This window comes from Phoca vitulina, unplaced genomic scaffold (genome assembly GCF_004348235.1).
Source record: "Phoca vitulina isolate PV1807 unplaced genomic scaffold, GSC_HSeal_1.0 scaffold32, whole genome shotgun sequence".
Classification (NCBI taxonomy): Eukaryota; Metazoa; Chordata; class Mammalia; order Carnivora; family Phocidae; genus Phoca; species Phoca vitulina.
The window spans coordinates 18,891,248-18,915,631 of NW_022589735.1; the positions used below are offsets into that span (position 1 = coordinate 18,891,248).

Below are 24,384 nucleotides of genomic sequence, written 5' to 3' on the forward strand. Positions count from 1 at the left end.
CAAAGGCTAGCTCGACCCCGGGATGGGACAGAAGCTGTGCCTTCCTTCTGCGGAGGAGCCCGGACCCGGGGTAGCGGTTCATGAAGGTGCTGACCTTCATGGGAGCACGATGAATCCATCCATACCGCAAACATCCATTGAACACCTACTGTACGGTGGCTCTGTGCAGAGGGCTGTTAATAATACTAGCAAAACTTAGTAGGTGCCGGCCAGCGTTCTGAGCCTCACAACAGCCTATAATGTAGATCCTATAGCTACCCACCTTAATTTTACAAAGGGAAAGGGGGGCATAGTGAATTAAAATAGCCTGCCCAAAGTTACACATTTAGGAAGTGGCACAGTATGGCTGGGAGACAGGTAATTAAATACTTTGTAGGTGAAGTAGACCAGAAAATCACAACACATTGTGTTTAATGCCCCCAATAAGAATATGCACAAGGTTCAGCGGTGTTTAGAAAAGAACACTGTCCTGTGGTTATAGCTATGGGGAGGGGAGTGTCAGGAAGACCTTCCTCAAGGAGGTGATGTCTGAGCTGGGTTTGAAAGAAGGAATAGGAGTTCAGGAGCAGCTACAGGTGGAGAAATGGGCACAGTGAGGATTTTTCAAGCATTCAGAAGGGTTGGGAAAAAGTGTAGATTGGAATGAAGCTAAAATAACAAAAGAGGACAATTTAAATCCAAGTGCTTCCCCCGCCGCCCCCCCCCCCCCGCTATAGGAGCTAATGAGCATTAATTTGACCCTTGCTTAGTAGAAAGCCAGAAGGATTTTAATCATGGGGGACATGTCAATTGTTGTTCCAGAAAGGTTAATCTGAAAACAGCAAAGAGAATGCCAGAGCCAGGAAACTTGCTTATGAAGTTACTGAAATCTGACAGGTTGGGATACTGTGGTAGGCAGAATAATGAATCCGGGAAGGATGTCCACTCCCTAATCCCTGGAAGTTTAAAGACAATGAGATGGGGAGCCTATCCTGGATTATTTGAGTGAGTCTAATCTAATCATGTGAGTTCCGTAAAGTGAAAGAGTGGGTCGGAGAGATTCAAAATATGAGAGGAACTGGACCTAGTTCAGAAGCCAAGCATTGGGTGGTCTCTAGAAGTTGGAAATGGACCTCAGCCAACAAAAAGTAAGAATCTCAGTCCTACAGCCACAAGGAAGTGAATTCTGCCAATAACCCAACTGAGCAGGGGAAAGGGGACCCTCCCTTAGAGCCTACGAAGGGAACTCAGCTCTGGAGGTGCACTTTGATTTTATCCTGTTGAGACTCACACTGGACTTCTGACCTACAGTACTGTAAAATAATAAATCTGTGTTTTAAAACCTTATATTGGTGGTAATTTGTTGTGACAGTAATAGGAAATTAACAGAGACGCTGAAGGCCTAAACTAAGTGGTTGGAGAGAAGGTGGCTCATGCAGGCCCTGGAAATTGATGGGATGTGGGGGTTGAGGGAAGAAGAGTCATCTAGGTTGATTCATGGGATTTCTGGTTTGGCAGGCTCAGTCTTTGGTGGTGCCACCCATTAGAGGGAGGGACAAAGGCATTTAATTTCTAAACACTTTTTGAGTCTGCAGTGATGCAACTAAATTAGAAGATTTTGTACACTCCCATCCTTCCCCACCCCCAAATAATTAGAAATGATTGCTGCCTGAATGCCCATGCGCAGTGATATTTGTCACCACCAAGAACTGTAGTAATGTATCTGCCGCGTGTAAACTGGATGACTTAGGACAAAGCACAAAGCGTTAAGGAGACCTGGTGTCTGCTGTCCGAGATAGAAGGAGGAGCGGGGCTGGGCTGCAGCCTGGGAGCTGGGAGTCTGCATGACTGCTGTGAAAGTCAGCCACTCAGCTCCAGGACCCATCCCCATTGCTTCACTTCTGTCTCCCTTGTTCCCAGCTGCACCCTAAAACAGCACTGCCCAGAGCCCCTTCTGTCTTTAATCTATCTTCAACATTCTTTTTTTTTTTTTTTTTTAAAGATTTTATTTATTTATTTGAGAGAGAGAGACTGAGAGAGAGAGAGCATGAGAGGGGGTAGGGTCGGGAGGGTCAGAGGGAGAAGCAGACTCCCTGCCGAGCAGGGAGCCCGATGCGGGACTCGATCCAGGGACTCCAGGATCATGACCTGAGCCGAAGGCAGTCGCTTAACCAACTGAGCCACCCAGGCGCCCAACATTCTTTTTTTTTAAAGATATTTATTTATTTGACAGAAAGAGAGAGAGAGAGAGAGAGCACAAGCAGGGGGAGTGACAGAGGGAGAGGCAGACTGTCGGCTGAGCAAGGAGCCCAATGCGGGGCTCCATCCCAGGACCCCGGGATCATGACCTGAGCCGAAGGCAGACGCTTAACCAACTGAGCCACCCAGGCACCCCTATCTTCAACATTCTACACCCGGACTAGTCTCTTATCCTTAACTTAATTTTTGACTCTTCCTTTCCCTGACATACACTTGCACTTCTCCCAGTCTGCTTCCTCTCCTACCCAGCCTAACCCCACCAACCAACACTTTAGCCACTCACTGCTAGTGCCTCCTATTCCTTTACCTCATCGTCCTTTCCTTGTACACACTTGGCAAATCTTCCTGGCCATCCACATTTTCGATATGGACTCAGGAAGAACCCAAAAAGGTGACACTTGATTCTCTACAGACTCATGACCTCCAATCTCAGCTAAGTCTGCGTGCAGCCTAGATATCCTCCTGCATCACGAGTGGAATGAAGGGGGTTCAATATTTACCCCTTTCCTTGAGACATCTTTCCCACCCCTCGCCCTTCCTGCTCTTAATATACCATCTTACCTCCTAATACAAAATAGATCAGCAATAGCGTTTTCTCAACTTCCTGTTGGAGCTAGCAAAAATACCATCTGCATCCACTCATCTTGGTTTCCTTTCCTCTCATCCCAGTGGATCCAGAGTAAACCCTCTCACCAGTTCTCTGGGTCCCCCCAGAGCCCTCGCTTCTATCTACATGGGCTGCATTCAGTCAAATATCCTTTCTCTCTCTCTTTCAAGATTTTATTTATTTGAGAGAGAGAGAACAAGCAGAGGGAGTGGGGGAAGCAGACTTCCTGCTGAGCAGGGAGCCCGTTTCGGGACTTGATCCCAGGACCCGGGGATCATGACTTGAGCCGAAGGCAGCCACTTAACCCACTGAGTCACCCAGGTGTCCCTCCCTTCTCTTTTATCCTCAACCTCTCAAGTTCTGTTCTTTCCTTGCAAAACTTTAGGGGAACCTGGGTGGGTGGCTCAATCGGTTAAGTGACCAACTCTTGGTTTCGGCTCAGGTCATGATCTCAGTGTCATGAGATGGAGCCCCATGTCAGGCTCCATGCTGAGTGTGAGGTCCGCTTGGGATTCTCCTCCCTCAGCCCTTCTCCCCACTTGCACACTCTCTCACTCTAAAATAATTCTTTTAAAAATGCTAAAAATAAAAAAAAATAACGCAAAGTTAAAAATTCTCCATGGACCCTGCCACCTTCTCTCACTTCAACATACTTTACTAGGGCCATCTAGACCTGACAGGCCACAGGTGCTGCTAATAGAAACAATGCAGAGTGGCCATCACCTCAGGGCTTATTTTAGGGGGCTGGGGAGGGAAGGGGACTCTACAATCTCAGGCAACGTGCATTACGGTCTTAAAGAACTATTCTTCCACCATATTTCACAGTGTGATAATATTTAGAAGTTAGCAAAGTTATTACCTTTCCTATCTTACTTGAGCCAATAAACACTTGGATCACTTCATTTTCACATTAGCTCTTGTGTTATTTCCAATGTGGAGCCACACACAAAAAAAAGTATTAGAATCTAGGAATCTTCTAATCACTAGTCTATTAGTGAGTGGTTAAATATATTTTTAAGTACTTGCAGCTCTGTCTGGATTAATGAATCCTCCCAGACCAAAAACCCAAGACACAAGACACCAACACCCTATAAATCACATGAAGTAGAGATAACTGTAACTCTAGCTGCCTGCCAAAAATACCTCTGTGCGTGCCTGTTTTTGGTTCGACCCAGGTGAAGGTAGGAACTAACTTTAGACACATTTGTAAGTTTTAAAAAATCTTCTGATCCTGTTTCTCCTGTACTCTCCTCTCTCATTTGAAGCCTCTACTGTGCTTACTGAGCTGCAGTTTTTTGTTTTTTTTTTTTTTTTTAGTGCAAGCAAAGAACTACATGGTACCATGATATGTGCAATAAAAATGTATGCACATATACTCTGGGAGGAGAGTGGAAGTGACTCATATTCCCTGGGTGAACGGGGAAGCTTTCACAAAGGAGCTTCCACCCAACCAAGTCAAGAAGGATGAACTGGAGTTTTCCAGGCGGACAGAAGGGCTCTCTGGGAAGTGTCTAGAGAGAGAAGGAAAATCAGGTCTAACATTTTCCAGCAGGCTAAATGCACTGAAGCAAGGCTGTGCACCTTAAACACAGCCAAGGGAAATGCCTATGTGGCCTTTGGGCACTAACCACATTTTCATGAAAGTCTGTGAAAGAACGTGCCTGATTCAAAACATGGCTATAACTTCACCAGCCTCCAAACTCATTTTCTGACAGCCTGCTGCTTCAACTCTTTCCAGGCCTATTTCTCTTTTCAGAGCATTATCATAACATGTAATCTTTTTTTTTTTTTTAAGATTTTATTTATTTATTTGAGAGAGAGAGAATGAGAGAGAGAGCACATGAGAGGGGGGAGGGTCAGAGGGAGAAGCAGACTTCCTGCCGAGCAGGGAGCCCAATGCGGGACTCGATCCCGGGACTCCAGGATCATGACCTGAGCCGAAGGCAGTCGCTTAACCAACTGAGCCACCCAGGCGCCCCATAACATGTAATCTTGTCCTTAATGTAACCACATGAGTAAAAAGTATATACATTTTTCCAAATAAAGGTGCAGACTGGGTTGGGTAGGAGAATTGTTCAATGTCAGGCAAACTAGAAACTCGAGGATAGAATAAAAATTTGGGGATCAGTATCTTTTCCTATTACTTCCATAGACCACAACCCCAACTCATAGCTAGTACAGATCACTGGTGATTATACATTCATCACAGAGCATCTTTCACTCTTTATTCAGAATTACTTACCTCCTGTAACAGTCACTGAAATGCACCTCTTCTGAAGAAAGCTTGCTAGAACTTTTGCCTATATCAAAGGGCGACTTTATCCACAATCTTAGCCAATTCAACCAACCACCCTCCCCATGAAACCGAGCTCTCTCCATGTTTCCAGATTTTCAAACTTTGAGGCATTCTGTATAGAAACTAAAGTGCTGCTCCTAGTTAGAACCCTTAATTTTCTGTGGTTGCATCACTGGACTCCTTGTCTATGTAGGTTCTTCCTCACCTGAATTTTCTTCTTTTTGACTGTCTCAAATCTCACTTGAGCCTATCCCAAATACTACAAAGCTTAGTTTTGTTTTGTCTTGTCTTTGGCTGTGTAATTCTACTTTGAAAAGATCTTTTTCTACAAATACGGTCTAAAACCCTTGGAGTTCTCCTGTGTACTTACCCATGAAATGCTAGTCCAAGTTGGCAACCCTGCACTTGATTTTAAACCAGGAAAGCTCCCACCTTACTACTTGAACACTCCCAGCACAGCACCCTCACCTGGTGGGCTCTTGTTCTCCTATAATAGCCTCTCACTTTTCCCTCCGACTACCGATCTTCAGAGTAAAGATTTGCTGTGCTAGCTCCTTGTGTATGTGTTATCTGTGTCCGTGTGAGCACACATGCATCTGTCTCTCTACATAGCAATGGCCTCATGGATATTTTATTTTTATTAACATATAATGTATTATTTATTTCAGGGTACAGGTCTGTGATTCAACAGTCTTACACAATTCACAGCGCTCACCATAGCACATACCCTCCTGCATGTCCATCATTCAGCCACCCCGTCCCTCCCACCCCCCTCCATTCCAGCAACCGTTTGTTTGGCCTCATGGATATTTAAAAAAAATTATCCAACATTGTAGTGGATTATAAATTATCTTGGAATCGAGATACGGCCAATGTTGTGTTTGTTAAGTCCTTTCGTTGAGATCTCAGAAAAATTTAAGGGTGTGCCATGTAGACCCTTTTCATGAGATACTAGAATTTCTAAGAATCTTAACGTGGTATACCACAGCAACCTTGGAGGGTAGCTCAAGGTAGCTCAGAGCGCATTTCAGAAAAAAAGTCTGAGTGTGCCTTTTCTTCTGAGGGGATGAAGTTAATACAGAAGAAACAGTTTTTTAAAGCAATTTTACTAGATTGAAGTATAAGGGACAGGGATAGCACAAAATGTAAAGAGGATTCTGAACCCTGAAACAACTCTTGCCAAGGAACAGGCTGACACTCTTTTCAGTTAAAAACATGGGCCACTTTTACAGAAAAAAGCTCACTCAGAATTTAAAAGAAAAAACAGCCCAAGGGTGGAGTCAAGAGTTGTGGAGAATTAATTCAAGGATTACTCATGGCACTGGTGACTTCTCAGCTAAACTTCAGAATCTCAATGGACCGGGTACCGTGTGACTCCTATTTCCCCTCTTTTAGAGAGGGAGATAGCCATACTATCTCTCACAACTGTATGTTTGGTGAGTGCAAGGCTCATAACTTGTCTCCTTAGTTCGTAGGTCTTTAGACTGAGAAGTACTCGACACAAGGAACCTCATTCAAGGAGCCAAATACACACTAGGACCTGATTTCAATAACGGGATCCTGGGGATCATGCCTGACCTGGGAGCAGTAACAGGATGAAAACACTGGGGTTTTGGTGAGTATTTTGTATGTGGGGAGGGATATAGATTTTAAAATGATTTAACACTTATCCAGGGCTGATGTACCGTACTGCTTAAAATCTGTTACACAGGTCATACCTACACTTGGGCGGACAATTACGCAGGAGTAAAACATCTCTACTGTGGAAAGAAATGTTTTGTCACACCAATGATTTCTATCACCCATGTGTATTTGCTGTGGGAGAACCTAAGAAATATTTATTCCCAGGAGCCTTGTTAAACATTTCGATACTCTGACTGCATGAGCTTCTTCAATTATTGGCCACATATACACAGGAGAAAAACAAGCAAGCAGAAGGGGCGGGGGGGAAGTCACGAAAAACTAAAGAACAGGGATGCCTGGGTGGCTCAGTCAGTTAAGCGTCTGCCTTCAGCTCAGGTCATGATCCCAGGGTTCTGGGCTGGAGCCCCACATCGGTCTCCTTGCTCAGCGGGGAGCCTGCTTCTCCCTCTGCTTGCCACTGTCCTTGCTTGTGTTCTCTCCCTCTGACAAATAAAATCTTTAAAAAACAAAACAAGGGGCGCCTGGGTGGCTCAGTCATTAAGCGTCTGCCTTCGGCTCAGGTCATGATCCCAGGGTCCTGGGACTGAGCCCCACATCGGGCTCCCTGCTCCGCAGGGAGTCTGCTTCTCCCTCTCCCACTCCCCCTGCTTGTCTTTCGCTGTGTCTCTCTCTGTCAAATAAATAAATAAAATCTTTAAAAAACAAAACAAAAAGCTAAAGAACAGATCTGAAAATAACTATAGCAAAAGCTATACACATTTCTATAAGACATTTAAGTAACTATGTTCAACTTTTTCCAAGTACTCCGAAGGGCAACATTTTAACCTTTCTAATCAAGCATCAAAATATCTCAATCCAGAGTATTCTTGACAAGGCCACTTCATTCAACAGAGCAGCTCTGTCATTAAGTACTATGTGGTTTAAAGATACAGATTTTCTGTCTCTCCTGTTACTCAGTGAGGTCCAAAGGAGTTTGGAAAAGTATTAGCTCCTTCTTCCCTTCTCCCATGTTAAACTTTTGTGTATTCCTCCATACATATTTGTCTGTATATACATATAGGACTAAAAAACCTGAAACAATATGGGATATTTACCTTTTAGCAATTTTTCTCACTAACCTCTTTTTAGATCAAGTTACAAATCTGGCATTCTTTTAGTGCCGGATGTTCGACAATTTTATTTAACTATTTACCAACTAATTAACATTTAATTTCTAGTTTTTTTTCTCCATATAGCTCAGTAAACATCTATGTACACATATTTATGTGCATAGGTGCTTTTATCCTTATAGGATAAAGTAAGTAAGTAAGACTTACTTAGTGAGTCTTAGTGTAAGACTCTTAGTGAGACTGCTTAGTGAAAGTATGTGTATTCAAATTTGACATGCATCTAGGTGACTCTGGCAACTTACTCCTACCAGTAGTGTTTCAGGGTGCCTGTTTCCTTGCATCTCCACCAAACTGATGTTGTCCCTTGACTTTATACCAACCTAACAGAGACAAGTGGTACCACATTGTTTTTTTTTTTTTTTTTAACATTCCTTTAACCATTAGTGAGGATGAACATACTTTATACCTGCTGACTTTTTCAATGTCCTGTTCTGTGAACTGATTTCTCCAACAATTTCATTTTAAAGTTCTCTCTGCATATATGGACATTAATAATTTTCCTATTACTATACAAATAGTTCTGATAGTCTACCTGTTCTGTTAACTTTGACGATGGTCCCCTGCCATGCGATTATGTTTGTTTAGTAAAATATGTCTGTCTGGCTTTCCAACCCTGTTAAAAAGGTCATCACCACTTTAAGATCATATAAGGACTTTCTTAAAGTGGGTATCTTTGTATTGTACTCTGACTATTGAGACCAGAGTGAGAAATTGTTGCAATTTTTAAAAGTAATTTTTTAAAAAAGGAGAAATTAATTTGGGCAAAACAAAGAGAACAAGAAAGGAGGACAGAATTGACTGTCCCATGATTCTACATAAGAAAAATCCTCCATTTCAGAAAATGAGACTTGCAATGTTGTAAACTTTTCCATCATTTCAAAGCCACATTCTCAGAAAATGCACAATTTAAAAAACGTATTTTGATGAACCCATTCCATTAATGTGGATAAAATTTTACATGTATGTACATCATTTTATACTTAAATATACATTTCAACTTTTTATTCTCACCTTTTTTTGAATAATGCTTATATATTAAGTTAAAAAGATTATAGAAAAGGAAGAACAAGGTATTTAGGAAAATTACTCAATCCTTCCTATATTTACCAAATATAAATACAGAAATTCTCTATTTTAAAATGTCACATATACTTTAAGTCAACTGAAGTTGTATAAATATTACTTAAAACAATAGCATGCTAAAAAAAAAGTCACTGCATGATTGTTTATTTAAAATATTATGACTCTGATGTAAATACATATGGGCTTACATTATTTATTACTCATATAAACCCTCAATTAAAATGCTTAATTGTTCATCCACGATGCCTTTTTTTTAATAAGCATAATAAATTTTCTCTCTCACTGAAAGTGTTTAAAGCCTTTTGAATCTTGATTTGTGCAGTTACTGAAAAATAACTTAAGCTGAACTACATCACACAGCAGTATCGTTCGCAATGTTGCCACGGATCTCTCTTAGCCAAGCAGTCACATGTGGTTACTGTTACTGGACGGTTGTAGACACAGGTTATGATGTGCACACGAACTCTCTACATAATCAATGACAGTGTTTTCACTGCAACTAGCTTAACACATTTAAAATTATGAATACAATTTACAAAATCTTTAACAATATACTTTTAAGATAAAAGTATCCTGAGGATATTACAAAATTCATTTTACCAGCCCTTCATTTCTTCACTTTGACTCTTTAATTTCCAAGTTAACAGTTGTTCATATTTTGTCACGTAAAAATGTTTTTATAGTTCCTATTAAAATATATTTAAGCTACATAGTATATAATTGTCCCTTAAACACTTAGTCCCATCTGCCTCCAGTCTCCTTGGCTAAAATCAAGTATTTATCAAGTGGCCTATAATTTTTAATCAGAAAAGATATAGCACAAAACAGACAGAAATAGGGTTATTAGCACATTTAAGTTAAAAGCACTGTGCATTTTTAATATTTTGGTCATATTTTATAGTAAAATAATATATTTTGGCAAAAAATAATAAAATATAAGGTTTAGTTTATTTTCTATTAATGGCAGATCTGGCAGGTATTTTACATGTGTAAATATTATCTATTTAATTTGTTTTCACATTTGTTTCTAAAAACACTGCTATAAGGTGTTCAGAACTTTGAGACTAAAAGCACCTAAAAAAAAAAAAAGTAAAATGTTTGGTGCTCTAAAATCCTTTGACAATTTTATAAACTTACTTTTAAGCGTCTCATATATGCCAGCAAGAATCGTTATTGCCTGCGAAGACTTATTTGACTCAAGATAATCTTTAAAATAATCATCTCAGATGTCTTCCTGAAATTATTTGAAAATTAGGATGGGAATTCAAAAATTAAGAACAAAAAAACACGGAAAAAAACAGTTGCAAAAAAAGTTATTCTAGTGACAGGAGTTGCTATGGCACAAAAACACATGGAAAGACTTGTAATTTTCTCTGATATATACACAGACTGAGCTCAAATAAGATGTGTAAGATATATTACATATATACAAACACACTTGGGCTCCAGACAGGAAATGGGGAACCTGATCTAATGAGCCATTTGGGTCCTAATCACTGAGGTCCCAGTGACAGTTTTTCATGAAGATGTTCATTATGGTTTTTATTCTTGCCCAACTGTTAATCTATCATGAACTAACAGAAGAAGAGTTTGAGATCCATCAGTTTGACAAAAGAAGTAAGGGGGTGGTGAATGAAGTGATGACTGATGTCAACTGTCTTTATAGAAAGGGTATTTTTACTGTTAAAGAAATTTATACAGAGACATCTGCAGAAGAGTTTATCAACAATAAGAACACAAAACTCCTTTAACACTATGACATACTCACTATAACATACTATAAATATGCATTATTACAGTATTATTTATGCAGTCTACTTTAGGCAATATAGTCTAATTCTGAATGACCTTGTTAATTTTTAAGGCATCAGTGCATCAAGGGCAAAGCTCCATAAAATAAATATGAAAACAAGAAAGCATTAGCTTATCTGTGGCAGAGAGAGTGATCACTGTACATTATATGTGTTAGCTACTTCCATGGAAGAGGGAATAAATTATACATCTTATTGTCAAAATGTTATAGCATAAATTTCACATCATTTTTCAACACTTCATTTAATGGGCTAAACTGATCCGGCAGTATCCTCATTTTCATTGTTCCATCAGCTCCACATGAAAAAATGTGATTTGCTGGTCCTGTCTCAATTTGCATCACTCCAGTTCCAATATTTCTGAAAATGGACTGCCGGGCATGTTCATTGATAAAAGTGTGGAGAAGATTAAAGGTAGACAGACTCCAAATCTGAAAGACATTAGGAACAAAATTAAAAATTGAGGGTGATGGAAAATTTAGGCCTGCTTTCTTGTGCAAATTAAGGAATTTCTAAAACAAAGATGGAAAAAAACCTGTGTAAGCCTAAGGTCATAACCTTTTGACTCTGTGTTGCAATTTTCCAAATCCCTTTGATATTATTATATTCTTCAAAATCCATCCATTTAGAAAGGAAAGTATTTTAAACCCTGCATTGGAGAGAACTTAGGTAGAGGAGGTTAAGTGTACAATGCTATAGAAACTTGTAATATTATAGGGATTCTCAGCAAAGCTTGTGCTCTGTAGTTTAAAATGGGGTAATCCTTTATTATACCCAGGAGGGATTAGAACCACTGGAAAGAGGGCCTCAGAAAAGGCAAAACTATGTTCCAACTGTAAGATAAATTATCACAACTTTGGTATACTTAATTTACTGAGATTTTCTATTTTCAGCCTCTACCAAAATAAATGTTCCTGTTATTAAAGTAAATTACTTATAAAGTAATTTATAAGCATCTTCACTTATGTGAAGGACCTAAATGCTTTCAGGACATCTATTTTAAGTTTGGGGAAATCCCATTAGTTCCTGATTTTTTGAGATCCTTGTTGTTTTTTGTTTTGTTTTTAATCTTTCTTTTCCCTAAGAAATTCTTTAGTTCATACTACTCTGGACAGGATTGTTAAGTTGTGACTTCTGAATACTACATGGTATAGTTTCAAATCTTTTTTTACTTGATTAAATAATAAACCTCAGGATCAGAGCACAAACTAATCTGAAGAACTAATCTAAAATATAATACATCTTATTCTAAACTGAAGGCAGTTCAAGTAAGAAACTAGCTTCAAACTGAAGGAAAAGAACTCTGTATGGAAGTTGGTGTATATAATTGATTGAAAAGCCTTTTCAGAATTCCACATTTCTAGTTAATTTTTTCTGGCTGATAATTATGAAAACAATATGCAGGTTCTAACAAAGTAGCCCAACTTATTCTTACTAAATAGTCTCACGAGGGGTTAAAACAATGGAGTCTAAGAATGCAGGCACATACTGCATGGAGCATTGGGTGTTATATGAAAACAATGAATCGTGGATAACTACATCAAAAAACTAATGATGTATGGAGACTAACGTAACATAATAAAATTAAATTAAATTAAAAAAAAAATGTAGGCTCCTTCAGTGGGTTGCTGACCATTACAATAACTTATGGATGAGTCTAAACTGACTTATCCCTGCAGATCTTTCCAAGTGTGGCCAGAGGACCCTCCATCAAGACTGCTAGGTATTTATTATAAAAATGCAAATTCCTGAGCTTGAGAGTTACCATCTGAGTATCTCTGGGGTGGGACCTAGCAACAGTATTTCTAGGATGGGATGCATTTTAATAAGCTGCTTAACATTTTAAACAACCTCTAAGATTTAAACACAGCAGAGTTTGAGAAGGACAGGGTTTATCCAGGTACATTCAAAATTCTTGAATCAGGCACTGAGTGGCTGGATGCTAATGCTTACAAATGAAAAAAAAAGGGGAGTAATTCAGGATAAAGGAAAATGTTAGTATATTTCATAGTACCGGAAACTGAATTCAGTGACTCTGAAAATGGGAGTCAAGACTAATTCCAATGCCTGAAATATGTTTGTTATCTATGGAAAATCATGTTCTTTTGCACATTAGTTAAACATATTTGACAACAACTGAAAGAGACAGTTTCAAGTTAAACATCATTTCATTCATTAAAAGGTTTATTAAATAGCAACTAACATGTTGACCACAAGTAGGAGTTAATATTTCTATTATTTAAATAGACTGGTATCCTCAGTATGATTAAAGACTTAAGGTTTCTGAAGATTTCTTTTCATTTTGTAGATACTGTGGCATAACTGTATTTACCTTTATGTTGCCTTCAGCAGATCCTGTGACAAAGTACTCTTCCGTCGGATCAATAGCGATGGCTTTAACAGGAGAATCATGGCTCTGGAAAAGCTGCCTCTGCTGTCGTTGCCGAAGGTCAAATGCACATGTAAAGCCTTTTCTGCCACCTGATATTAGCAGCTGATGTTTTGGAGCATATGCTAAAACAGTAGCTCCACTATCATGGCATGTAAAAGCTAAAAAATAAAATAATATAAAATAAAATAATAAAATAAAATAGAAAAGGAAAAGCCATTTAATGGTTAAAGAAACAGACTTCTGGCTTCTGGCCAAGATAGAATGATAGATTACCAGATTCAATTTAAAAAATGATATATAGGAAACAATGGTTTGAGACACTGGACATCAAGCAAAGAGAAAATGATCTCTAAGAGATGGGAAGCAAACTTGGGTGAGCCATACAACTGCCCCTGTTTATTGACTACCGAGTGTTTTCTGGCCATGGCACAAGGGGACCCCAATCGGTCTGGGTTCCTATTCCCACCAGCCATAGTGGAAAACCTTGTAATTCACAAGGCACAGAATACTCAGAAGGGTTTGCCTCAGAAGTAGGTAAAATTCATAAAGCCGGCATCTAATAAAAAATTAACAGGCATGGAAAATACAATCCATAAGAAGAAAATCTGAAACCAACCTAGAAATTATACAGATGATAGAATTAGTAGATAAAGAAACTAAAAGTCATTATAACTATATTCCCTATGTTCAAGAAGCTTGATGAAAGACTGAGCTTGTTAAGTAGAGACATGAAAGATACAAATAAAAGGTCCCGAGATTAAAAACTATAATATTCAAGTGAAAAATATACTGCATCGGATTAAGAGCAGATTAAACAATGCCATAAAACAAACAAACCCCAAACTGGTGAACTTGAAGACATACCAATATAAGTATCAGAAATACATATATACAATGAATATTTTTTTCTTAAAAAAAAAAAAAAAAAGTCCAGCCTAACAAATCTTAGGGAAAAAAAAGTCTGTAAATAGCTCAAAGCTAATATGGCATAAAGATGAAGAATGAAGATTTGGGAGTTAGAATGTCAAGATTTAAATCTTGATTTTTTGCATGGGTTTAAATGTATACCTTAGGTGAATTTTTTTTTTTTTTAAATATAAGTCTCAGTTTCATCATTTGTAAAAAGAGATAATCCAGCCTGCCTAATAGGTTTTTGTGAGGACTAAATTAGTTAATATATTCAAAACATGTAGAGTGCCTGGCATATACTAAGTACTCAATATACTTATTGTAAGAATCTGAAGAAAAAATTATAGAGAAGGGTTTTTTGAGTTTTCCCAGTACTTTGAGATATAATTAACACAGAGTAAAATGCAGAAATTCTACGTGTACACCGTTGATGAGCTTTGATGAATGGAGACATCTGTGTAACCATCACTCAGGTCAAGACACAGAAAGACACAGAATGCTGTCATCATCCCAGAAAGTTCCCTCACGCCTCTCTGTAGTCAACCCTCCTCTCCCACAAAGGCAATCACTATTCTGATTTCTATCTGATTAGGTTCACTTGTTCTTGAAATTCACATAAATGGAATTTTATGGTATATACTCTATTGTGCCTGGCTTCTTTTCCTTCAACATAATATTTTAGAGGTTAATGAATATTGTCCCATGTATCAGTAGGCCATGCCCTTTTTAATTGCTTAATAGTATTCTATTACATAAATAGACCAGATTCCTGTTGGACATATTTGCATTGTTTCCAGTTTTTGGCTATTATAAATAAAACTGCTAACAATGTTCCTATACAATCTTTTTGTGGACATGTGTTTTCATTTCTCTTGGGCATATATATAGGTACATGTTTAACTTTGTTAGAAACTGCCAGTCAGTTTTCCAAAGCAGCTGTACCATTTTATACTCTGTCAGCAATCATTAGGGTTCCAGGTTCTCTACATCCTCACCAATACTTGGGATTCTAGAATCACTGATTTTGGCCATTTTAGGGTATAGAGTAGTATCTTATGGTGAATTTAGTTTCCATTTCCCTAATGACTACCGATGTTAAGCACCTATTCATATGCTTACTTGCCATTTAGACACTGAGAAGAGGGTAATTTTTCAAGTCTTGGATTGTGCTGTAGATGTTGTATCTAAAAACTCATGACTAAACCCAAGGTTGCCCAGATTTTCTCCTGTATTTCCTTCTAGAAGGGTTATAGTTTCTGTTCCATGATCTGTGTCTCTTCTTAACTCATAATGTCTTTTATTACTGTAGTTTTAAAGTCCTGAAATCAGGTAGTATGAGTTCTTTGTTTTTCTTCAGAATCCAGTATTCTAGGTCTGCTGCCTCTCTATAGGAACTTTTAGAACCAGTTTGTTGATATAGACAACACAGTTTGCTGAGACTGTGATTAGGTTGCATTTAATCTGTAAAGTTGGAAGGCAGGGACATCTTAACATTGGATGGCAACAATGGATGCTAGCTCTCCATTTATTTAGATCTTTGATTTATCTTTTTTCTATAGTTTTCACCAACAGAGGCTATACATATTTTGTTAGATTTATACCTCAGTACTTCATTATTTTGGATGCTATTATAAATGGTGATTTTTTTTAAATTTCAAATCCCAATTGTTCGTTGCTAGTATATATAAAAGCAAATGATTTTTAGTATGTTGACCTGGAATCCCATGATTCAACTACACTTGCGCGTTAGTTCCAAAAATTCCTATTTAAAATATTTTGGGTTTCTTTTGTAGATTCTTTAAGATTTTCTATATAATTATGTCATCTGTGAATGAAGGCAGTTTTATTACTTCTCTCCCAAATGAATACCTTTTAATTCTTTTTCTTGTCTTATTGCATTTGTTAGGACTCCCAGTACAATGCAGAATAGGAGTGGCTATCAGATCCAAAGTAAAAACATGATTTTTATATTATCTATGTTCTACTACTGTCCTTCATAGTAAAGAGTTAATTCTATATATTGCATTTTTCTGCTTTCAAACTCTGTGCCACTGTGGGCAAAATAAACCTCACAGGCTAATAAATACGTTTCACTAAAGACAAATCCATTGAAAAATTCTTTTAGTTTATGAATTTCTTGACTTCCAAAACTTATAAAATGCTTTCAAAACTTACCATGGACTAAACTATTGGCAGGTGCTACGAGAGTATCCCACAAACATATGTTCCTGAAAAAAAAAATTACTTCTTGAATGACACAAAATTTTAACAATAAAAAGTAAGCTTGTCTCGTATCGTTACATAACCTTTGAACCTTGCTCTCACAAAAAGTTCTTAAATTTATAAAAGATCCAAATACAAGTAGCCAATATATTTATGCATGATTGATTTTCACACAAAATTTAAAAAACTACTAACTTAAAAAACTGAGTAACTTTAGACTGACATGTATTTACAAATACTATATAAAGCCTGAATGCAGAAACTACTTTTTGTATCTCTTGATTCTCTAATCTAACAGAGGGACTGACATACACAAATAGCAGGATACACTGAATTTTTCGGAGCACATAAAAAACTTATTTCTGCTAGGAATGGGAGAAGCTTTTACTCCTTTCTATGAGTTGCAAAGGAGGCACCAATATATGTAAGAATTTCTATGCAAGATGGGCTGAAGACTCCATATTCCTACAGTCCGAGCTCTAGTACAAAGTAAGGCCTCACAGATAAATAGAAAAGTTCAGCAACCTCAGTAGGCATTTGCTCAGAAGTAAAAGCAGTCATTTACTCAGAATTCCACTATATGAGGGAAGTGAAACAGGGGGTTGTGGAGATTGAGGCAGGAGGAGACATCTTCTCACATATTTAAGGTTTTAGGGGAGATGGCAATAGGCTGCCAGTCACTAGCTACTGTTCAACTAAAAAGTCTTCTGAGTTTCTAGTTTTCTTATCATGAAATGCTGATAATACCTTAACCTAATAGAGCCACTGTGAGGATTAATGAGGAAGGTGGACCAATAAATAATAGTTCTTTTTTTTTTTTTTTGCCTCAAGCTTTCTTAACACATAAGGAATAATATGGAGAAAAATTAATTTCACTATCAAATCCTTTTCTCCTAAAGTCTTAACATTAGAATATTAATTAATACAGAAGGAATGGATTTTGTTTTTAATGCCACCAGAATTTCCCTAGCTTTACAATTAAAACACTAAAACTGCTCTAAGAAACAAGTCTTTACAATAAAAATATTGAAAAGCATAATTGTGAAAACATTCTTTTTTTTTTTTTTTTTTGGGAAAACATTCTTGAGACACAAAAATATAAAGCAAATAAAAAAGTTCAGCTATACAGATGCACACTCACATTTCAGTTATAACCTCTTACCTATTGTCAGTTGAAAGACCGGCCGTAGCTATCAAAGAGGAGGAACTAACAAAGACAAAGTCATTGGCTGTTTTGTTGTGACACTGCCAAGTCTGGAACAGTTAGAGACAGACCAATGTTACTGCTGTCACTAGCAACTTTAAAACCAAGTAGATGCATTAATCAAAAAGGGATCATGTAATCTGTGGCTTACTTAAGCTGATTTAGTCTCCCCTGCCAAACTTTAGACAAGTTTCAAGAGTAATACAGAGAATTCTCATATACCATTTATACAGATTCACCAATTTTGAACATTTTGCAACACTTGTTTTGCCTCTCCTTCTCTTTTTCTCTTTCTCTCACACACTTTCCCTGAACCATATGCATTGTAAGACTTTACAAGACCCTATGCTTTTGTTTATCTAAAAGTTCAAAAGAAAACAAAAGGAGGTTAAATGTTAAATATTTCTCTTAGATACCTGTGAAATTTTTTTTCTTAGAAAAACTAGAATTTTAGATTATCTCGGACTAAATTATTTTATTTTCAGAAATGTTTAAACTCATAAATAATTTTTTTTAATTTAAATTCAATTAGCCAACATATAGTATATCATTTGTTTCAGATGTTCAGCAATTTATCAGTTGTGTTTAACACCCAGTGCTGATCACATCACGTGCCCTCCTTAATGCCCATCCCCCAGTTTCCCATCGCCCTACCCACCTCCCCTACAACAATCCTCAGCTTGTTTCCTATAGTTAAGAGTCTCTCATGGTTAAATAATTTTTCAAATATGGGAATAAAAACATATTATTAAGTCAACAAAACTAGAAAATTTACAATATTTCTGAATACTCCATCAAACAGTAACTTAATATGAAAGGTTTAGTCTATTACAAAGATTTCCAAGCTATATTTGTTCAAATGTTTCTCTTCAAAAAAAAAAAAAACGATTTTTTTTTTAAGTATGTCAAAATCATCACATAAGATTTTTCCTTTGAGTCACTTCCCCATTTCCCCTGACTACCACTGGAGCTGGGCTAGATACGTCCTTAAAACAAACAAAATATACTTTAACCCCACAAAACCAATAATGTACATTTTCAATCCAATTTATCTTTTTAGAACTTAAACAACAATAAATAAAGTCAGCCCCTAAGGGAACATAAACATATATTTAAATCCATTGGCTTAATAAAAATATGAGGAAAAATATGCTTTCAAAGTACCCTCACCAACCCTCCCCTTGCTTACTTTCACTTAGATCAGCACCATATTCCAGAATTTAACCTTGAGTGAATTACCAGAATCTTAACTCATATTCTTAATATTTTCCTAATAGGTATTGCTTAGTCCTATGAAGGGCTTCATTAAAGAATATATTAAATACAAACTCAGTGTTCTATGAAGCTGTAGAAGGTTCATTAAGCTTGTGCAGTCCCGTATAGCAATGTATCAATTTTTTTTTTTTTAAGACATGGGCAAGGGGCACCTGGGTGGCTCAGTCACTTAAGTTCTGACTCTGGATTTCCACTTGGGTCATGATTTCAGGGTTGTGAGATAGAGAGCCCCATGTTGGGCTCTGCACTCAGCGTGGAGTTTGCTTGTCCCTCTCCCTCTGCTCTTCCCCCTGCTCTCTCTCAAATAAATACATAAATAAAATCTTAAAAAAAAAAGACATGGGCAAGAAAATAATTGTGCCAGCTACAGCATATCCTTTCTACTTTGTTCATAAGGGCTAAACACACAAAAAAGAAAAACACCAGATGCGTGGTCTGTATAATCCCCACTGTAGCTTAGTGAGGCTGGAAAAGGGCTTGAGTAACCCACATGTTGCTCTGGAGGTACCATGTTTCTTCGATACAGGTTAATTTTCCAAGTTACCAGAGACTAAGAATTTTTATACCTCACAGACTAATTTTCACATAACACAAGGACAGTAGCTTATAGTAAAGTGGCTGAATACACAGAACTACGTAGATTTTACTTTTTGGCTTTAATATTTATTGCCTCAAATACATATTCTTGATTTCTTAAAAATAAAAATTCAAGGGCTATCTAGGGGGCTCAGTCACTTCAGTGTCCCCCTCTAGATTTTGGCTCAGATCGTGATCTCGGGGTTGTGACATTGAGCCCCACGCAGGGCTCTATGCTGGGCATGAAGCCTGCTTGGGATTCTCTCTCTCCCCCTGCCCTTCCCCCGACTCTCTCTCTCTCTCAAAAATAACAAAAATAAAATAAAATAAAAATTCTAAAAAGTTTAAAGGTAAGAATTTTTGGCTTACCAGGTATGGCTTAGGCATGCTTCCAGTTACTGGGCAACATTTCCAGTTTGTTTGATATAAACTTAAATATCCATCAGCATCAACTATTCCAAACTTAGAGAAAAAAAAATTTTTAAGTATCTAATACTAATACAAAAGCATGTATCAACCCATACTTTCACTGTGAATCTCATATTTTGATCTTAAACATTTAATTGATAAATTGACTTTTACTTCACCTTTGCATGGATTTAGTCCAGAAAAACATTTAGCTGCTGCTTAAAAAAACTCCAGGTGACACAGAAGAAACAAACATCAGACACACATTTTATTATACTAACCAAAAGCAGAGTCTATATATTCTCCAAAAGTACTCAACAAATAGGATACTGGATTTACACATTAAGTCTTGCAACTAACGTTTAGTATATATAAGATAGCAAACTGTCATTACGACAAAGAAAAAAATAAGGATTTCCAGATATATGTAAGAAAAATGTGTCAACAAGAGTGGAAAGTAAAATGAAAAGATTGTTACAGTAAAAGAATTCCCACTATGGGAACTCAGAGTAATCTGATTGAGAAAATGTCAAAATTATCCAATGATGGAGTATATGTTACAGATATAAAAGGATGAGTAAGACTAAGCATTTTCTTCTTTAGATTACAAAAATAACATATACTTATATAGTTTATAAAATAAAACGAATGTCTACTTTGGACTCCTGCCCTCTCCCATCTCCAGATCTAGCAACTATTAACAATTTGATGTGTTCCATTTCAAATTTGTTCTATGAATAGTCAAACATTCATACAGTGTTTTTAAAAAAATAAATACACAGTTCCACAATCACGTTTTTTACCTATTACAGCCATCTTTTCATATCAGTACGTTTAATCTACTTCATTCTTGTGCCGTGTAGTATTACACTATATAGTTGTATTATAACTTTTTTGAAAACTCGTTCCTTATAGACAGTTTCCATTTTTCCCTATTACAAAGTGTTGCTTTAAATATTCTGGTACAGGGGCACCCGGGTGGCTCAGTTGGTTAAGCGTCTGCCTTTGGCTCAGGTCATGATCTCAGGGTCTAGGGATGGAGCCCCGTGTTGGGCTCCCTGCTCAGTGGGAGAGTCTGCTTCTCCCTCTGCCTCTGCCCCCACCCCCGCTTGTGTCTCTTTTTCTCTTGCTCACTCACTCTCTCTCTTGCTCACTCTCTCTCCCTTACTCTCTCTCAAATAAATAAAATCTTTAAAATAAATAAATATTTTTATATTCTATAAACCTTTGAGTATTTATGTAGGATAGATATCTAGAAATGGGAAAGCTTTGTCAAATGGCATCATTTAACATTGGCAGGTGAAGCTAAAATTTAATCCTAAGTGGTAATATCAATTTACATATCCATTTTTCTTACACATTAGTCAACACTGCTTATTACTAAAATTTTAAATATTTGTTGGTATATAGAAAAATTTTAACATGCATTTCTTCAATTATTGGTCAGGATTGTTGGCCATGCATAGTTGTTTTGTAAATTGACCTGATCATATCCTTTATCTACTTCTCTATTAAGTTGTCTTTTAAAAAATTTGGGTAAGGCAAATATCAGAAACATTAACTCATTGTTTACTATATTTGTTACAGATATTTTTCCAAGGTCTATCCTTTTTGTGATTTATCCTGTTTTCTGGAGAAGATCTACATATGGTCTTCAGAAAGGATATATGGAATGTGTTAAGTCTCTGCACAGTTAAAAATATATTTTTTTAATATATTTTTCATCAAATTTGAATGACTGTTTGGACAGATAATGACACCTAATTCCCAGTCATTGTCCATCAGAATTCTGTGAATATTGCTTTCCTATGTGTAATCTTTATTTTTGAGTAGGCGAATGCCATTAATTTTAGAGGGGAGGGGTGGAGAGGTTCTAAGTAATCATTTTACCCCCACCCCTTCCTAGAAGCTCTCTTTATTCTTGGGTTAAAAAAACAAAAATCAAATAATCAGGATGTGTCTAAGCATGTGAAGTTTCTCAACACTTCTGCCTAGTACTTGGTAGGTTCTTTTCAAAAATTCTATTTTTGTTTTGGGAATATTTTTATTCTAATAATTCCTTTGAATATAGTGCTTCCTTCTACTCCATCATTTTCTTCCTTCTTCTGAAATACCTTTTTAATGTCTTTTATAAATTTTCCTGGGTCTAGTCTGAATTTGTTTCTTGTGTTATTTTTATCAAAGGATAATTTCCTAATTTGTTCTTCCAGTCACAAACTTGATTTTCAACTATTTTCATTCTGTAATTCAGCCCTTATAATGCGTAGAAATTCTTCTACTAACCCAATTTTGGGAATCACACGTTTTAAATTTCCAAGAATTCTTTCCTGTTCTTCTGCCTTTACTTCATAGTAGCTTATTTTTATTTTAGAATGCAGTATCTTCCTGAATCTGAGGAATTGTTCCTCACAGGTCATTTATTCTGCTTAATGCCTCTTTTTAGGCTCAATAACTGTTGGCAGCCCATTTCTGTTCATAATTGACAAACTGACCAGCATTACTGTCCTCTGTTCTATTTACCATAGCAGGCTTCCCTACACTAAGGGAAATAGCTTGTTTAGGTGTTGTGCTATTTGGCTCCATCATGCCTATGGTGAATGGACAGTAAGTTGACTGCCTGTTAAATATACTTGGGCAGGTAATGAAGAATAGTTTTTTGTGCCTTAAAATAGTATATGTGGAAGGCTATAATGAGTGTTAAGTCTATAAAATAATTCAGACTACAGAAGGCACTGAATACCATGCCAAAGAATATGGGCTTCTAGATACAATGAGGAGGCTTGAAGGGCTCTTGAAAAGAACAATGTGATCTTCCCTTACAATGTGGTTATACAACTATATTATTTGTTGTTATATAACTGTGTTGGCAACATGAAGAATACATTAGAAAGGTAAGAGTTGAGGTACAGAGCCTAGCTTAGGAGCAATATTGACAACCAAAGTAGAAAAGCAAGAGCACTAAAGTATATGTTATACAACTGAAATTACAGTAGAACTCTAAAAGCTTTTCGATTAAGTCCCCTCAATTACCCCTTAAGGAGCAAAGAATGTTGCCAATTGGTATTAAGAAACCGTATGCTCTCAAAAGTTTGTTTCATAGCTACGTGAAAAATTACCATTAACTTCAGTGAAATGATAACACAGCTAAGTGATAAATGTGGTAGGCAATAAGGTTGCAGCACACCAAGATACAAGCAACACACGAGGAGAGTTGAAGGTTTGGAAGTCGAGAGAAAAGGAAAGGCAAGACGGACCATCTGTGAGGGTGCCATGTCTTTTTAGTGAAACACAGCTCTGAAGACAAAAGAGCAGGCTGATTTCCCCTGTACCTGTTGTTTAAAGTGATAGTGAGACACTAGGGGGGCAGAGAGGCAGTCTGAGGAAAACAGGACTATGGGAAGTGAAGACAGTAAGGGATATTCTAGAGGAGGGTTGAAAAACTGTTTCTTAAAGGGTCATATAGTAAATATTTTAGGCTTGCCGTCTATAAAGTCTTTGCTTTTTTGAACTCTGCTGTTGTAGTGGAAAGGTAATTAAAGAAAACAAATAATGAGTGAGGTAGCTGTGTTCTAGTAAAACTTTATTTACAAATAAAATGTAGGTAGGCCATGATTTGTTGATGCCCTGTTCTAGACCAGTCCTCAGAACGTTTAATGTATGTACAAATCACAAAAGTATCTGGTTAAAATGCAGATGGTGACTCAGCAGGTCTGCAGTAGAGTTAATAATCTGCATTTTTTTTAAAAATATGGAACACTTTACAAATTTGTGTGTCATCCTTGCGCAGGGGCCATGCTAATCTTCTCTGTATCATCCCAATTTTAGTATATGTGCTGCAGAACTGAGCACAATAATCTGCGTTTTTAATAAGCTCCCAGATTTTACTTGCTAATTGACCATACTTTGAGTAGGTTCCAGAGGACAAAGAAAGTAGAAGTATTTAATCAAAAATGTGTAATATATGGTGGTCCTATAATCATTTGGTCCTTAACATCATTTAAGTGAATTTTAATGGATATATACACATATACACACACAACACGCCCAGGCATACACAAAATGTCATTCGAGAAAGAATGAAATGAATATAAGTGTTCTTTGAAAAGACTTTTATAAGAAAGACTTCATATAGATTAATACTTTATCCTTAGCTCACTGAGCTGTTCTCTTCAGAAACACAGACTAGTTACATTTATAAACTTCCAACATAATCAAACCATATTCCCATTTATATTTTTATATACTACCTTATTTCCTTGGTAGTTAAATCTCATTCTCGTAACTCTTGAATTGCCACCAGATCGAAAACAGGTTATTTGTTGAGAATGGCCCCATTCAAACATTCTGACACTTCCATCTTGAGCTCCTGTCAGATCTGCATTATGAAGGGCAAAAATGGCAAATTTATTGCATTAATCTTTGGAAGGTTTATTTTTGAATCCAAGTGAAAACCTTTATGAAAGAAACACTTTTGAAATGAATCATAGTCAATTTACATAAACTTACCTTTATGAAATTTTGTTTGAGTGTTTTTAATCTTAAAAACAGT

The 24,384-nt window shown here is 37.0% G+C and overlaps 1 protein-coding gene and 1 non-coding gene across 6 annotated transcripts in view; both read right to left on the reverse strand.

The window, feature by feature from the left end:
* Positions 1 to 9,113: 9,113 nt before the first annotated feature.
* DMXL1 (Dmx like 1) overlaps positions 9,114 to 24,384 on the reverse strand; it is a 131,462-nt gene continuing 116,191 nt past the window's right edge. For 4 of the 5 annotated variants that reach the window (XM_032425415.1, XM_032425413.1, XM_032425414.1 and 1 more), the window contains 6 exons: positions 24,083 to 24,210; positions 19,797 to 19,889; positions 17,535 to 17,626; positions 16,325 to 16,377; positions 13,181 to 13,398; positions 10,917 to 11,279 (listed from right to left, as the gene is read on the reverse strand). In XM_032425415.1, coding sequence (XP_032281306.1) covers positions 11,055 to 11,279; positions 13,181 to 13,398; positions 16,325 to 16,377; positions 17,535 to 17,626; positions 19,797 to 19,889; positions 24,083 to 24,210 — 809 coding nt within the window. In that variant the 3' untranslated portion in view covers positions 10,917 to 11,054. Of the gene's footprint in view, positions 11,280 to 13,180; positions 13,399 to 16,324; positions 16,378 to 17,534; positions 17,627 to 19,796; positions 19,890 to 24,082; positions 24,211 to 24,384 lie in introns of all 5 variants that reach the window. The other variant, XM_032425410.1, reaches the window with a different exon arrangement.
* LOC116645336 lies at positions 23,578 to 23,684 on the reverse strand. Its single transcript, XR_004301938.1, has one exon. It is a non-coding gene; the product is annotated as a U6 spliceosomal RNA (small nuclear RNA).